The following is a 17,816-nucleotide window of genomic DNA, read 5'->3' on the forward strand; positions in this document are numbered from 1 at the left end:
AAAACTAAATCCATCTTGTAAAGATAAGGTGCAGGAATAGCAGAGGGTAGATTTACCTTTGTATGCTGGTGCTGAGGATTGCCTCCCAAAAAGGTCTGGAGTACTGACTCAGAAAAAGTCTGGTGGTGGAGTCGATATTTTTATGTTACAGTAGTGAACAGAATGCATCTTGTAATGAACAAATCCAGCAGGAGACATAAACAGTTCCAATTAAACATTCTCTTTATTGGGGCCTTTCTCCAAAATGGCACAAATGCTTAGAGTGCTCATCAGTGCTGCTAATGAAAAGACCCAGAGTCACAGGTTACACTTTTATTTGGATTTAGATCAACACCACAGATAAGATACTTTGGTCAAACACAAGAACAGATTGCTATGCCGCTCCTTCCTGGCTGCAAGAAGTACAGTAATGTGTAAAAAAAAATGCTGGTTCTCCTGGAACACCAAATGTAAATCTTGGATTGGCACATACATCTAATAAATACGCTGTTTGCGCTTAGCACTTTAAAACGGAATTGCACATGCAAGATGTAACCGGGCTACTGATCACCTTTGTCATTGTCCCTGTCCTATTTTTACTTTATAAGTTCTTTGCTTGCCTTTTTCCCACCAAGAAAAAAGAATATAATTTGCTGCTCTACTCAGTATTTCAGTGATTAATCTGCTGATTTTGGCACGTTTAGCAGAGGTCACATTGAGGCCTTCCTGATAGCATCGGTATCTCCTCTACAGCTTGGCTTGCAACACAATGCAGGTGGCAATGGAAGTCCACTGAATGAGGTGAGGAGCGTGCCCAGAAGCTGAGAGGAGAGGGTAACACCAAGCAAAGATACAGTAGAGGGACAGGCGTGAATGCAGTTCTTACAATATCAAGAGTCAATACTACTACCACACAAATAATGACATATCAATAATATATTGTACAAGCTTATACAGCAACACATGTTGATTTGCAACATTGTACAGTTTAAATCTAAAGTGCACAGCCTCAATCTGAGGTGACAAAACAGTACTATCAATATAATAAAGGCAACACAATTACAGACACTATTTATTTCCTCTTACTTCATGTCCTCATATTACATTGAATCCATTTATCTATTTTAGATGAAATTAAACCCACATTGCACTTCTTTTTTTGTCTTCAAGTATTTTAGAGACAGCAAAACCATATTGCTTTACAAACACAAGTTGGCCATTTAGGCAAAGTTAAAACCAAAGCTTTAGTAGGGTTATAAGTAGACAGGTCTAAGCTGCAGAACTCTTACCAACACTTCCAGATGTTGGGGGGAGAAAGGATAAATTTAATTTTCCATGCCAGAGACACCTCTAAAGCTAAGGAATGATGCAGCAAATAATTTCTGCAAGAGCTGTGCCCATGATTTCTAAAGAGTTTTTGAGGCTCTGTAGGGGTTGTTCTTTGGCAGATGTAGCCATATCTTGACTTCACTGTAGACAAGGATGGAGTCCAGCACTGTGAAAATCCTTTGACAAACCAGTCTGTACTGAGACCCCATCCCTGTCACTCAGATTACAGTCACATTTAATTTAGGCCTTGTCTTGCAGACCTGTACATCTGTAAGAAGTCTTCACCTTCTTAATGTAGCTGTGATATTTTCAATGTAGTTTGGGACTGCTCACAGCAGAAATAGTTTTGAGATAAGAATTTACTCAGCCGTGACCTTTTTTTTTTTTTAATAGGCTTTTTAAACACAGAACACAGAAACCATCCAAATACAACCTCATCTCAGTCTTGGTTAGCACTGAATATTGATTGTGCGTCTGCTCAGGCCACGTGGGAAACATCATTAGGAATAATAGCATCCTATTGTTGTACTGTAATTGATCTTATTAAGTGGTTGTAAGAGCTGCAGTCCTCTTGAGGTTTTTCAGTAACCAACCCTGGAGATGTACAATCCATATGACATGGAGAAAAAATGTATTACGTGGGCTTGTCTTTTAAAATAAGCAGTAATAAATATTCGAGGCACCTCCATCAAAAGAAAAAGAATCCCAGTTAATTTTCAGCTTCTGTACTTGCAGTTTTATAACCCATATAAAATAAAAATATATAGTTTACAAAATAGGATTTTTTATATATATATATATTTCCTTTTGTAAAACTATACTTATTTAAATACATTTGAAATGTTGCTATAGGTAAATTAGAAATTCTGTTCTAATACTACGAAAAAGGCAAAATCCTTTCACTTTTAAACATACAGCATGTATATTCTGCATCTCACCACCCCCTCCCACTTCCCCCAATCTGATTTTGTCATAATTTTGGGCAACTTTGGCATCATTCAGTCTGATTGCTGTTAATTTAAAGTAATTACTGTCTTAAAATTTGGGGTAAAATTTTAAGTATCTTCTGGTCTTCCTTATTTGTTTCAATGAAGCTTTTTTGTGCACCTAATTATTAAGGAGGCATTCTAAAACTCAGGAAAGGACTTTTAAAGGAGCCATGTTTCTTGATTTTAAACTGTACTCTACTCCAACGCCACAATATAGAAATAGATTTACTTTGGAACAAACTACAAATACATTCGCACAGTTTGTGACAACTTAATTGTCTACTTAGAGGTCCAGGAACAGGCTTTCACTCCCAGTTCTTATAGATCTTGTCCCAGGCGTTCTATTTCATCAATCAGGAAGTCAATGTCCTGGTGAGTGGCCGCAGGGTTGGAGATGACCATCCGGAAGAAGTTCACTTTGTCCCCCAGGGGCTGATAGCTCACCATGGTCGTGCCATACTCCATCATCCTGGCTTTTATCACTGGTGCCACCTGCAGAGCAACAGAAAGTAGGGGACGATGATGATGACTATTATTATCATCATTATTATCATTATTTTCATTATTGTCATCACCTTCATTGTTATTAAAACATAGTCCACTTCCTTTTTTTTTATAGAGGATGGAGGGCTACAAGCAGCTGAAATGAAATTACATCCAATATTAATAAAAACATTAACCTCCAGTAAGGAATAAATGTCACACTGAAAAGGCATTCAATTTATCCTGTTTCTTTGTCGTGCTCTTTAAATGACTGGGGAAATTTCCCTCTGCTACTCCCTCAATACTGCTGAGAGGGATGTAGTAGCTGTTTTTTGTACTGTTCACAACATGGCCACAATTGGTTTCATATGCTGAGGTGCTGCTGAGCTTTTGCTGCCCTTGCTGTGTTGAGTGACTGCAGTTCTCAGTGCCTCCAGTACATAAACACGGAGCAAATATGGGCTCTGGACATGGGGCAAAGCCAGGGAACACCACACCTGGGGACCAGGGCAAGGTGGTGCCAGACTGTAAATGACCATAGAGCTGTCATTTGCCAGCATCTCCCTTGCCCTGTGCCCTGGAGATCACCGTGGGCACTGTCTGCCTGCAGGGGTTTCACTGCTCACCTTCATCAGGCGGCTCGTCCTCTCCTCGCTGTCCTCCACTCCTCGCAGGCTGGGAGGGATGTACCAGAAGCAGACATTGGTGTGCTGGGGCTAAGCACAGAATAATAATGGCTTATGTTGTAAGAAGTGCTCATAATATCTCAATTGAAATTAAGTTCATGCCTTCCCTCCCGCTCATACATCATCTTGTGACAGCAGTCAATGGTTTTCATTATTGTGGTCCACTGAGAGTCATCATCACTATTAATGCAGAAAAGATAATTTTAAGCAATTTATTCCCAGGGTGTCAGATGCAAAAACACATCATCCAGCTGGGCAAATATATTTATGTCTTTCTGAAAGGCATCTGGATTTTGCAGCTCCTGTCCCCTCCAGGGGCTGAAGGGATCGTGTGGCTAAGGCAAGAGTCTATTACAGATAATTTAGAGGTGAGGACCGTGTCATTTACTTTTATTACATGACAGAATAACATAGAATCTGATTTTGTAAACAGGAGCCACAGGTGTTGCATAAGATAGTCTAAGATTTTCTTGCATTTAATGAAATTTATTACTTCTCAATTTGATTCAGCTAGCTGCTGCATTAAAATGCATGCACCACAGCATCTTAGCTCATGTAACATCTATGGGACCACTAAGCAGAAAGGCATAAAGTAAGAACTCGTTGACATTTTTTGTGCATTTTGTGGGGTACTGTACACCCACTCCTAACAGACCCTGCTATAAGCAAACTGCAACTTGTTTTTACAACCTAAGAGCTTGTGCTCATTGTACCTCTGTGTGTTGTGTCAGGCTGAGACACCAGGGTTTTGTTTTAGCAGGGTTAAACTGAGCAAACGGAACATTTATGCATAGCTGCCTCATCTCCCTTGTCCCTGCATTCCATAAGGCAGAGAGAAACTGGCACAAGAAGTTTTGTTACAAGGGTCCCTGCTTTCTGTCTCATGCTGTTTGATTTGACCTGTTGGTAGCATCCCAATAGGTAATGAAGCAAACACTGTTGACCAGCTGAGAAAAAGAAGTTGCACTACATACCTTTCCATCAAACACCATTTCATACCCTTCTCTGTTCTTTATTTTGTTGTATAGGTATTCAGCAAGTTCCAAGCACTTATCAATTTGTGCTTCAAATCCTGTGGTTCCCTTTACAGAGAGATGAAGAAAAGAAGTTATGTAAAGATCTGTTCTATGAATTAAAAGGGCAAAAGGACCAAGCAATACTTGCCAACACGTCAGCAGAAGTCACCTCTCAGAAGTCCCTGAGAGATCAAGTATCTGATTCTATGTGATAAAGTCACTTTGATAAGCAGAGCTCACTTGTCCTTAGCTCTTGCCACTGCTATAGCCAACTCTGCAAAATAAGCATCAGGTACTTGCTTTGTTCTCAGGAATATTTTGCTGAGAACCTGAATAGCACCTCAAAGGGTGCCTTTGGCAGATTGTGCAGAGAGGCTGAGGATGGTTTTGGACAGCTTGGACTGGACTGGAGGGGGGGTCTTCAGGAAGTGTTGACTTCCAGACATGGGGAGTCTCCCACTATTTTCAGGATAGGGGATTTTCATCTTCCACAAATGACATGCTGAGGACTTTCCAAGAATAATTTTCTCTTTTTTAGTTAGGCACAGAATGGGTAGATACAGTTTTAGAGCCCAGTCTAATGCCTGTGGAAATGCACACTTTGTTTAGATACTACCCTGCCTCTGTAGTGCTCTTCTCTCTTCTTTTCTAACAGATACCACACAAAATCAGAAGCTGTGTTTTTAAGAGCTGCAGAAAAGCCTGATTTTTCTTCCCTGGCAGAAGTCATAATCCTCTCCGTGACATCATAATTGTTACTGCAATCACCAACTGTGATGCCTCAAACAAAGGATGCAGCTTCAAGAGGGAGGAAGGGGAATAAACAGCTGGAATAGATAAACTCTTTAAGAAACACACACCCTATTTTGTAATGTTAATATTACAAGCAGAGTGTGAGAAGAGAAAAAGCAGTGCAAGGCATATTGAAAAAATGGGCTTTAGGAGAAATGTCTCTGAGTAATGGATGCATGTCCCTGCTAAATCTGTTCTGGCAGTGCACAACTGACTTAAAAAGCTCTTGTCATTATCCCTCTGTGTATAAAGATTTCAAAACAGAGTAGAGGTAGCCCTGGGAGAAAGGCTTGGAGTAAGAGATGTGGCTAAAATCACCTGCCACTCTGCAGACCCCCGTTAGCACTACAGCTATTGCATCCTCCTTTACAGACTCCCACACCTCCTCAGAGGTTTAATGAAGCACATGAGAATCTTTAAGGCTTTCTGGAAATGAGAACAGTGATCTCATCTCTGAACCAACCTTAGGCAACCTGACATAACAGATTAAATAAATACACACAAGAACTTATTCAGCAATATAGATAAAGTAATCACTAGGGCTAGTGTTTACAGATTTCCCAGTGAAGCTTTCCTCTACTCCTTCAAAAGATTACTTAATATCTACTGCATGCAATTAAGCATTGCCTAGGTATTCCAGTCTTGATTTGCCATGTATAATTTCTGAATAAAATTAAAACATCTTTTTATTTCCAGAAATCTTTGTAACAACATTTCTAGGTATATGATTTATGCTGTTAGACTCCTAGAGTTACACAAGGCAAATGCTATGCAAAGCCATACAGTTCAAGTTTCAAAATCATGTGTGCTGCTTTGAAGCTCCATCCTTAAAAGTATAAAACCCCCAGAAAATAATAATGTTCTTTCTTTCAAGTTATATATGTGAAATGTAGGTCAGGTATTTTCTAAAACTATGATTACAGGAAAAAAAAAACCCTCAAGTGTATCTGGTGTGCATTATTTTAATACAAACAAATGTGCAGCAGGCAGTCCTACCTTTGCCCTCCACATCAGCCACAGCTTGAAGACATCAACGTGCCGTCCACACTGCAGAGCCTTGTCTCCCGTGTCGTAGGACAGGTCGTAGTGCTTGTCTTGTTGAAAGAGGTAGGAAGCATGCATTTGATTGCAACTCTGCATCAATCCCTTGTGGACACAAAGACACAAGCACGGGGATGTCAGCACAGAGTTGACTACTGCTTTGAGGGCTGCTTTGGGTGAAAAAATGCCAACACCCAAATTCAGCCGAATATATGTCCAATTGCAAAAGGAAGATCAACAAGCCCCACAAAACCAGACTTAGTTGCTCAATGGATTAATCCCTATGAGTGCCCAACATGCCTTGGTACCTGATCCAGCAATGTGTAATCCACTCCCAGATCCAAATAACTTTTTAAAAAAGCTGGACATTGTGCTTCCTAGCAATCTTATGCTTAACTTAATTTTTGGATCTTGCCTTTTATTTTGTTCTGGTTCCTTTTCCTCATTTCCTTTGAATGCTTCTTTTCTGAGTCAGACCAAGACAACTGGTGACTAATCTAAAGAATATCACAGCACTTTTCAATTCCTTTGGTCTCTAAAATTCTGATTTTTATTGTTTTCTTTCTTTGTAGGAACAGTTCCGTTCTTTTCTGCAAAGCCCTCAGCTGTATATTGGATGCTTAAGTGGTACAGAAAGCTTTGAACAGACAGAAGAGCATATGGCCTTTAAAAACCCACCTAGACCTATTTCTAGGCTGCAACATACCATTCTAAGAAGTACCTTTGTGGGAGGAATAGAAGCCAACAAGGTGAGGAAACCTGGCTCATGAAAGCATGAGGCTTCCTTTTTAGCTTTTTAAGTAAAATGCAGAGAGCCACATTCTGGCTTTAGTTAAGCTCTCAACCAAGTTTATGTTTTACCTTAGGGCTGTTGCCTAAAATGGCAATTTCCAGTCCAAGAAGAATCATAACATGGCTGTTTATCATCAAGTCTAATCTTTATGTGTAACTCAAAACTGAGATAGCAAAATGAGAGGGGGAAAAAGATTGACTTTCTCCTAATCTGAACCATCTGTTCTCACTAGAAGTCAGGGATGGTACTGACTTCAGCTGGGCAGGCTTTGTCTTGGGGAACTGACCCAGAGGGCAAATAAAAGCCAGTTTCTCTCTTCCTAAGTGGAATCACTTTGTATACAATCTGTTGTACAGCTGTTAGCAAAACAGCAACCAGCTTTTTGATAGCTGGTCTATTACGTGGTGGCTGAACAGCAGCTGTCCCAGTCAGTGATGGTTATATGAAAATGACCGGCTTGAAGGGTAATTCAAATTCTAGCACTAAATGAAACATTTACTTTTTATTCCAAGTGCACTTAGTGCTCCATTTTTACTTCCATGTGCCCTGAGTGGATATATAGATCAAAGCTGGGTAGGAACATCATAAAAGTCTAGAAAGTGTAATGATGCCTCAGTTCTGGACCAAATGTTATGCTGTGCTGCATGTAAACCACGACTTTCACCCCAAGAGGACCAGAGTTTGCATGCAGTTACATCTTATGTTACACAGCAACTAGTGGGGTTACACAGTCATGCAGCCACAACTTAACCATGGATATTTAGAATGGAAAGTCACAAAACTCTGTACAGATATTGCCATTGATTGCCTCGTTTTTGCTAGACATCTGCTTTAATTCTTTCTGCAGTCATGGCTGAAGCATATAAACAGAGATCTTTTCTCAGTTCCTGTTATAATCCTCATCATATTAGCAAGTATTAGCTATGGCACAGTTACGAAGAAAATATCCAGGATTTTCAGCAGTAAAATGCCAGAAAGAAGCAGAGAAGCACGTATATTGTGACATACCTCTTCTCTTACTAGCAGGGCTGAACACTGCAGTGGGACACCCATCATCTTGTGAGGGTTCCAGGTTACTGAGTTAGCCCTGGGACAGAAAACCACATGAAACTCAGACCTTGTGATGAAACCCCAGAAGCATTTAGAAATAATTAGAATAATACCAAGCATGTAGCAATACTCACTTTTTTCCTTTTTCTGAGCAACCAAAGCTGAAAATAATCATGGCTGATATTAGGAAAGTAATGCCTTCACAGGGGACCTAATCCACTCCAGTTGGCTTTTGGATGACAATCCTGGCAAATTACCACAGGATAATTGCTCTATCCACTAAAATTAATCAGCATTAAACTTTCTGGGGAGTCATCTGTACTTTACAAACATAGGGCAAACTTCCTAAAAACACACACTTGACTGATGAACTTTCTAAAATTGCATGGTCAATTAAAGATGCAGATAAGAAGCTGGCAACCCAGCAGATCTCCCTCCTTCTATTCCAGTTTCAGCAGGATTTTCGTAACTAGCTCACACAAGCATTTTAAAAAATCCCTTTAAATACTTCTGGGTATCACTAAGTCTCTGAGTAACCTGGAAAAGCTCGCCCAAAATAATTTTTCTTGTTGCTCTGATGACAGCAAATTTTTGTAATTCCTTAATTTTTGCTTGGCTACAGCAATTCACACAACTACAGTAATAAGCATTAAACTGACCAATCTTGCCAGGAAGGAGTCTGATTCTGCCTCCCTTTAGAACACCTGTGTTGGAAAAACTGCTGTCAGCCTAGGTTTTGGGAACAAGCAGAGAGCTGACACAATACAGTCTAGAGAAGAGGCATTTGGGACTGTGGTCAGGGCTGAATGGAAGATTGTCCAGTTGTTTATTATTTTAATTTTGTGTTATGCTCGACTGGCTATTTTGTAATTACTATTGTTACATAGGATGAGTTAGCTGATAAATGTATATATTTGCATCCTATTTGGCAGGCTGCCAAGGACACATAGTGCATGTGATTTTATCTAGTGCAGTGATTTGTATTTTGATGGTATAAATTGGTATAAATCAGTCAACTGAGGCATGGGAATACTTAAAGGACCCAGGACACACTTGCAGGTAACACTGATGGGAACAGAGGTGAGCAGGTTAGAATCTAGCAGTTTTCCTTGGTAGGACATGGAGACAGTGCTACAGGTTTATGTACCTCCTGCCAAATTGCTTCCACTCCTTCTAAGCAAGAGACTTCAAAATTCACACGGACATCAGGCAGTACTTCTGTGCTTTCTTCTTTGCTATTTAAATGAGACTGTGCAAGTGCCTGATGCAAAATCTGTAGGGAACAGTCTTCCACAGGCAACATCTGGCCACTTGGCTTGGCTTTTTGAGTATTTGGCAGCTTTTAATCAGCTCATTCAGTCATCTGATTACAACACCAAAGCTAATGGTTCTGAACATTCACTCAGGTCTATGAATTTCCCTTGATATGACACTTTTTAATTTTATTTGTGCCTATGCAAAATCAGATGGAAATTCTTTAAGAGACCTCTAAGTAATAATAGTAGTATGCATTTTCTCAAGCAAAAGGGTTACTTACTGACAACAACCAGATGGGAATTATCTGTCTAAAACATTTAATCTACCTTATGGTCACTTATTTACCTAATTACATACCAACAGTGTACAGAAAAATAATTAATTATGTAAAATAAAAATCCAACATTTTTCATTTATTATCAGTTATTTTGGGCTCCTGTCATCAGTATGTGTTTGAAGAAATTGCTGACCAAGACAAAAAGTAAAAACTTCTACAGGAATCCACAGATGTTTTCCAAAAGCATCTCATGTTTGCCCAAATAACTGAACCCCAAGAACCTTGTGATTTTTTTTGGCTTTGGTTCAAAGATAGAAAAAAAAGATTTTCCTTTATAGATTTCAAATGGATGACAGGAGAGATTCATGACTGGCAAAATTTGGTCCTGAGCCATCATTAAATACAGACTGATGCAATCACTGACCTGCCACAGCCCTAGGAAGGGCGGCAAGACCCTCTGAGGGAGCACTCATTGCACACATGATCTTCTCATGTAGCTGTGACCCCCTGTCTGAACCTCTGCACGGGGGACACCAGGCTGGAACTCCTGATGTTGGCCAGACCTATCTGCTCCACACACTGGGGCTTGTGCTTCCTTCAGGGTGCCTTCCAGCACCTTGAAATCTGCCATGGGGACACTGGAGGGCATGGTAAGGACAGTCCTGCAGCTCATCCTCCTGTGACAGGAGCATTTCTGCTGGCTGACTGCTACCAGAAGGATGTGAGTACTCAGGGCACAGTGTGCTGCAGTAAATGTTCCCTCTCCCATCAAACATGAGTAACAGCTTCAGTTCTGGTCTACTCAGACCTGTGATGACTCCATTATCTACCACAAAACAGAAAGGTCCTTAAAAGGTCTACTCTAAAGGTTCCCATACTTGAGATCTGGACACACTGAAATGAGTGTCCAGCAAGGAGAGGAACAGCATGCAAAATACCAAATTTCCTTAATTCAGTGCCAAACATATTGAGATGGTACTTATCAAAACACTTAATAAAATCCAGTGGCGTTTTGGATCTAAAGCTATTATGTGGAAAATGCTTCAAAGTAGATTTAACCTGAACTTCTCATTCCAGCACAATTGGACAGCAATTTCAGAGGCAAACCATTTGTTTCATACTCTGCCTTCAAAGGCAATGAGGTAGATTTTTGCTTGCTGGATATTTGTCCTTTTAATGCATGATGTATAGTCTGGAGTGCTGTAGGCAGTCTTAACTAAATGAAATCATAGAATCATTGGCTGCTTTCCAAATTTTGCATGAGAGATATATGAGAAAAGAACTGAATCATCAAGGTATTCTCCTAATCTCCAAGATCACGATGAGGAAGTTGTTTGTAATTTTAATTGGCAAGGAACAGCAATTTGATTTAGTGATAAAGAAGGAGGAAGGGAGTAATGCTTTACTCTCAAACATTATGAGCTTCAGTAAATACAGAAATTCAAGTGACTCTATCCAGCCCAATATACTGCCTCTAGAAAGTGGACTAAATAGGTGACTGGGAAGAATACAAAACAGGGCAAGCACCTCTGAAATTTCTCTAAATACTCTCTGAGCTTCCACTCATTTGTGGCTCACCGAAATCCTGAATGGTTTTTGTCTTTCCTTGAATGTAGATAAATCTCAACATCCTAAAGAAAGGATTTCCATGGCTTAACTAAATGTTTCTGAGTAACCAGCTGTTTTTAAGTTCAAGCTCAGTCCTTCCAGCCTGGACTAGCATCACTTACATTCATCTGCATTATCTGCAATGTTTATGAGCTCATGGCTACAACTGTGTATATATCCAGGGACAAATTTACTGAAGACATCAATAACACAGTCTGGAAAGCGCTATTCTCTCCAGAAGTGACAGAGCAAGACATCTATCCTAACTGCAGGTGCACCCACATTTTATACTTTGAGTTCTATACTTCAGTGCAGAAGACCTACAAGATCCACTTCTTAGAGAAATGAAATTGCTAATTCATGTTGGATGCTGAATCAGAGAATGCTGCAGAAACTGCTCTGGACCTGTGAATGCATGGCGGGAGAAGAGAGAAACAAGCATGGAATGTCTGCTGTTTATACTTCAAAACAAATTGTCACAAAGGCACTCTGCAATGCTGCTTCAACTGGAAGGACAGTTTACATGATTTCTCCCAACTGTATCTCAGACCTAACACTGATCCTTGATTTTTACAGGCATTGCTATGGCAATCACAAATATGTCAAAATGCATTTAATAAATGTCTTTTATCGATACTAATAAGCCTCACCTTTCGACGCCATTCAGCTTCCATTTGTGTTTCCTCGACATCAGGAGCCCACCTCCCCACGCTCCCTGCAAGGCGAGGCACATCATCTTAATGAGAGCTCTGCTTTCCTCCCTGATGACATCTGTGCCTTCCCATCAGTTTGGGACCCTTTTTATCGCACTGATGAGGCACACTCCAAAGTGACCAGGCAGACAGGCCTGAGGCATGAGCTGTGCTAACTCCCAGTAGCTTGGCAGCAGCAGTTAATAGCCCCAAATGCAGGCTCCCACCCTCATCATCTGCAAATCCCTCACTCTCCCCCTCCTCTACACCAGCACACAGGGCTGCCCCATGCTGTAATTAACGACCTGCAGATCTGCTCCTGGGTCAGCTGCCTTTTCTCTTGTACTCACTAAGTTATAATAGCAAACCAGGCTGGGATCTCAGCTGCTCTGGGGGATTTTCATCATATTTTGGACCCACTACTGCTTGCCCTCTACTCATTTGCTTTCCTCACAGAGAGCTGGGACAAGCAGGCATTTCATGTGACTGAGAAGTATTTAAGGTAAATAGAAATTCTTCCTTTGAATGGACTGATTTTGGCTGACACAGTAATTCAAAATCAAGACTCCCAAACCTATGGGAAGTCAATTACCAAGCCTTTTTGGAGAAAGGATTTGCAAAAATGACATAGAAGATATTCTAGGGCTGAAAGATGATCCTTCAGAAAGATTTCTTGGCAAGAGCCTGGATAAAGCTAAGAAGCCAATCTGATAAATTTCCCTAGCACTTGCATTAAACCTGATCAGCAATTTGCAGTACTTTATTCCAGACAAACGTATCCTTTTCCTTATATATTTATTTTGCAGCTGCTGCAGAAGCTGAGCCAGCTCTCAGTATGCTTCTTACGTATTTCTTTACTAATGGCATTTAAAGATAAAGCTGAAAGCCAAAAGCACTCAAACTAGGTCAACTTAAGTGTCCCAGTTGCTACAAGTACAAGTACAGTCACAGCTCCTAAAATATCCCCCTGACCTGAGCCTTGCAGAGGAGTGGGAAGTCAGTGCTTGAATGTTAGACTTAATTACAGGAACTAAATACAATGGGTTTTGTACAAGATGACACTCTCCAAAATGAATAAATTAATGTTAATACACCTTGTAATCCAGCCCTCCACATATGATGGTACTTACATCCACATGCATCCAGATTTTGTATTTCTTGCAGATGTCTGCAATAGCTATGAGAGGATCAAATGCTCCATACACTGTTGTCCCAGCTGTGGCACTCACCAGGAAAGGAACAAATCCCTGCAAAAAGCAGAGAGGCGTTGTGCATGGTCAGAGTGCTGCAGCCCCCTCATCCCACGGCAGCCCCAGCTCCCCCTGTGCTGCCCCCACAGTGACCCCACGAGTGTCTGCCAGAGGCCATCCCTGCTCGGGTACACTGGTTTTCTCCACGTTTAGATGCCAGCGATATTACAGCTTCTACCTTAAGGTGGCAGCAAACTTCCAAACCAGTGTCCTCCATTTATTAGGATGCGTGAGACAGGTACGGGCTCAACAGAACAACTCTGCCTCACACCACCTGCCTGAACACAAAAGTCTGCACTGCAGGATGTCACATAAACAAACCTCAACCAGGCACCACAGTGAGAGAAGCGATTCTGGGGGATTGTGCCTGGGCAGCATTGCAATTATCCCAGGGAGGGTCTGGCCATGCAGTGCCCCAGTTTTGTCACTGGAACATCGGGTCTGAGCGAGCCTCCTGGGGCACGGGGAGGTGTGGGGCTCCAGCCCCATCCCTAAGGCAGAGCAGGCAGACAGCTCTTCAAAGGTAAAGGCAGCAGCCTCCACAGAGGCCAGGGGCTATCACTTGAACTCCCTCTGCTAAATGCTGCACCTCATCAGCCATCACTTCTGCACTATGTGAACTGGGGTTTGCTAAAATTTATAGAACTGTTTCATTTTAATTTCATTCTCAGTTATGTTGATTTTATAAGGAGTACTTAGAGGTCAAGAGTGGCTACTTTTGTTTTTTACAGAACTGGGGTTCAAACCATCAAAAAGGTCCAAACTTCCTTCTGCAACAGTCAGTAGGTTTGAGTAGCACTCTATTAACATTCTGCCTTTTTTTTTTTAATCAACTGTATTGCATTTATTGGAAAAAATGTGCTTTTAATGAAGATTTGTGTTATTGATTAGGTTTGGCTGCTGTGTGTCTAGTGAATATAAATGCTGAAAGCACAGAGCTGAGTTTATTGCATACTTTAATCTGATGTTTTAATTCTAGCTTCTCTCAGTGAACAAATACAAGCGTGTGCATTTTTAGAGATATGTGGATTTTAGTTTACCTTCCATTGATTTGGTGAGTCTATGAAAAATATTTTCAATGCATCAGAATAAAACAAATTCCCCCAAATGATGACTCAAGTTTTGACAATATTCAGCTGACAAGCTGCATCATAGGCTGATAATATAGAAGAGGAGGATGTTATGCAAAACATCATATAAAAAAGAAAGACAAATAGCTCATGGATATTATAAAGTAGTTATAAACCTATTTTCTCAGCAACTCTTGCCTCATTAATTGGCAGGCTACATTTCTAAGAAATAAATCAAAACTTAATGGGCGAGCTGTGTTGTTTTACCAGGGAAAGCAAACAACTGGCTTTGCCATTCTTCAGTTTTTTTCATCTTTGGAAGCAGAAAAGCTGGTAAACTTACTTTTTGTTTGGCTTCAACAATTCTTCTTTCAAGGTCTGATGGGATCATTTTCCCTCTGGAGTAAGAGAGAGTTGTATCAGTAACTTGAAATCAACTTCTTCATTTAATAGGAAACTCAAAGAAGGAGCAAAGTGACTTTTTTGACCAAGAGTTATGCTGCATTGAAGAGCACAGAAAGACTCTGTCCATTAGTCTGAGTTTTTACCCTATTTATTTAGTCAATATATTTGCATCAATATAGTGATGGTAACTGAGAGAAAGTATCTTATGGTCACCTCATTAAAGACTGATGCTGCTCCTTGGAGCCTCTTGGTCCTGCCTGAAGTTACAGTCCTGAGAATAAGCCTCAGTCCCCCAGGGAGAGGCTCAGCCCAGTGTCCCAAGAAGTTCACTGGGTGCCAAATCCCAAATCAGCAGGCACAGAAAATGCCAGAAGAGCTGCACAGCCCTGAGCAGTGCCAGTCAGTGGTGCTGTCAGCAGCTGTCTCTGTGCTCCCTTGCCAGGGATGAAGGCGTTCCAGGGTGACTTTCCCACGGCTCAGTGAATGACATGTTTGCCCTCCCTGGGCAGGGTGTGAGAAGCTGCCAGTCCGGACTCGCTAAACGCACTGGCAGGCTCTTTGCACTGACTGTATTTGCAACACCTCCACCATGAACCATCCACTTCAGATTCACCTGGGTAAGCCTTGAAGGCTGATTTAGGAAATCCTGTAAAGTAACTAGGTGCAAGATAAAACAGTGCTGATACTGAATATTATGGCTATGGTTTTCTCTGCTATAGACACAAGCAAGTCAATAAAAGAAGAGGCACTATGAATACCAGAAATACAAACATGATAGATTCCCATGTTACAGAAATAAAGTCTTCACCGGCTTTGAATGTTGTACATCTAGATTTTTAAAGACTTTTTAAAGACTTTTTCAGATTTCTTCTTTCACTAGGCCCTCATTCCTGCTGCTATTGAAAAAAACCCTTAATTAAAGCTCAAAATGAAGTGGAAACTAATAAACCCATTAGTTTTAGTTTCTTTTTGCATATAAACCCTTGAACTGTTTTCATGACATTTGGATGCATGTCCTTTTTTAAAAATTATTGATTTATTGTAATAAGATACTATTGGTTTAGTAAGTTTCCGTCCTCACATAGCTTACAGTAAGATGGTATTTATTTAAGTAGAAATGGGTTTGCACTGCTGAGTTTTTTTTTGCAAAATCTCTCCTGCATATTCAAAACAGTAAAATATGGAAAGAATAACTAAAAATAAAAAGCTCTAAAAATCTAAAAATTAACCCAAATTTTTTCTTGCAGAAGTGCAAGGAAGGTCCAAAGAGTATTCAACTCCTTGTGAGCTCCCCCCAGACACATGTACATGATTAGAGAAAAGCAGTAGTAGTCTAATGCTCAAAAAATGTTCCTGGGATCATGAGAGGAATAAAGAAAATAAAACCATGTCAAAGGAGGGCAATGAATTCCTCTTCAAAACATAATTTTGATGTTGTTCTTTAATAGTTTCTGATTTAGTGAGCTTGTGCATAGAAACATACACAGAACTGGGCAGACGCTTTCACTGCCCAAATTTTTTTACCAAAGCAAGCAATTATCCAGCCCCATGTCACGTTGAGTAGATGCACGAATTCATGGCCAGGAGAGTGCAATACCCAAGCAGGGTCAAGGTTTACCAGGTAAACAAGGCAAACTTGGCAGGTGTGGGTCAGAGTGGGAAAGAGGCACTGGAAGTATGCTTGGTCATACTGAAAGCATCAAAAACATATCAACATGCTCCTTCCACAGGCCCACATCTTCACAGAGGCTCTTCTCAACCACAGCAGCCCAGATCCTCTGCAAACAATCTGCTCTGTCCCTGTGCTGTGGGACAATCTGCTCTGTCTGCTGTGTCCCTGTGGCGCCTGTGAGACACACAGGAATCCTGCTGGTTACTTCAGCGTGGGCAGGCCAACCAGTGTGGTCTTCACAGAAAACCATCACAATGAATTTGTACAAGGAGAAAATAATTCATGGCTTCATTGATCCACATCCATCTCTAGTGAACAGAAAGAACTGGGGATTTATTTTGATATGTGTTGGTTGTTCTGACGTCATTAAATGCTCTTCAAGGTGTGTTCAGTCTTTTGTTAATAAAGAGATACTAGGACCGTAAGTCAATATGCAGGCACTGTGATAAGCACTGTAAATTGCTTACTTGATGCTTGTTTTTTTAATGTGGGAGCAGACTATTTTGATAGCAGCAAAGCCTTCCATTCTGTTAGAGATGTAATTAATTCAATACCTTATAATAGTGAGGGACTCAAATTTTCTATTGGAAAGATTATCAATAGAATCAGTAAGAATTATTCTATTAATTTTTTGTCCCACAAAAAGTGTTTTCCTAAACCAGAAAATTTTTATCAGAATATGTTGATTTTGTTAATATACTTTTTTTCTGAAAATGGGTTTTCACAGAGGATTGAAGCCTTTTAGTTGGGTGAGTTAAGCAGTGAGGTATCTACCATCCTTTCTCAGAGCCTGTGTGAGCTGCACATCAGCTGCCTCCTGTGCTGCTGGCTTCCAGGGACCCCCATCCTCCTTAGCCTGTGCTTCCCACAATGCTGCCAAGATCCTTCTCTGCACATCCTACCACAAACATGTCCCCATCAAGGGCACTGAAGGGGATGCAATTCAGCTGAGAAAGATGGTGGGGGCATGAAGTAGTAGAATTGTACTAGCAAATGCTCCTAAATATTTTGTTCCTACAAAAGGCCCACTGCAGCTCATTTTAATGGATCAAAAATGTGAGAGTCTGACTTGACCAAAACAAGCTTCCTCCTGGCTTCTTAGCACAAAATGTAAAGAATGATATTAGTTTGATATCCTGTTTCACATCAGAATGAAACAAAAAAAAAATATCAGAAACTGTCGCAGACATCTCTTTGTGAAAAATCCTTTCCTTAAGGCTTTTCCTTCTGAGAAGCTGTGGCCTCAGAAACAGACATAAACAATAGGTTATCTGCTGCTGTGGAATGCAACAGGTCCATCTGGATTGGGCCATCTTAGATGTTTATAGTTAATGGCCAATCCAGGACGGAGCTCTCTCAGACAGAGTCTGAGAGAGCAGCTTTTTTTATCATTCTTTCCTGTTCTTAGCTTAGCAGCTTCTAAAAAT

At 40.6% G+C, this 17,816-nt stretch overlaps 1 protein-coding gene across 4 annotated transcripts in view; it reads right to left on the reverse strand.

The window, feature by feature from the left end:
- Nucleotides 1-204: 204 nt before the first annotated feature.
- GAD2 (glutamate decarboxylase 2) overlaps nucleotides 205-17,816 on the reverse strand; it is a 40,662-nt gene continuing 23,050 nt past the window's right edge. For all 4 annotated transcript variants that reach the window (XM_030970768.1, XM_030970776.1, XM_030970790.1 and 1 more), the window contains 8 exons: nucleotides 14,656-14,710; nucleotides 13,123-13,239; nucleotides 11,951-12,015; nucleotides 8,117-8,195; nucleotides 6,271-6,420; nucleotides 4,441-4,548; nucleotides 3,407-3,496; nucleotides 205-2,789 (listed from right to left, as the gene is read on the reverse strand). In XM_030970768.1, the coding sequence (XP_030826628.1) occupies nucleotides 2,616-2,789; nucleotides 3,407-3,496; nucleotides 4,441-4,548; nucleotides 6,271-6,420; nucleotides 8,117-8,195; nucleotides 11,951-12,015; nucleotides 13,123-13,239; nucleotides 14,656-14,710 (838 nt within the window). In that variant the 3' untranslated portion in view covers nucleotides 205-2,615. The remainder of the gene's footprint in view (nucleotides 2,790-3,406; nucleotides 3,497-4,440; nucleotides 4,549-6,270; nucleotides 6,421-8,116; nucleotides 8,196-11,950; nucleotides 12,016-13,122; nucleotides 13,240-14,655; nucleotides 14,711-17,816) is intronic.

Source organism: Camarhynchus parvulus, chromosome 2 (genome assembly GCF_901933205.1).
Source record: "Camarhynchus parvulus chromosome 2, STF_HiC, whole genome shotgun sequence".
NCBI lineage: Eukaryota > Metazoa > Chordata > Aves > Passeriformes > Thraupidae > Camarhynchus > Camarhynchus parvulus.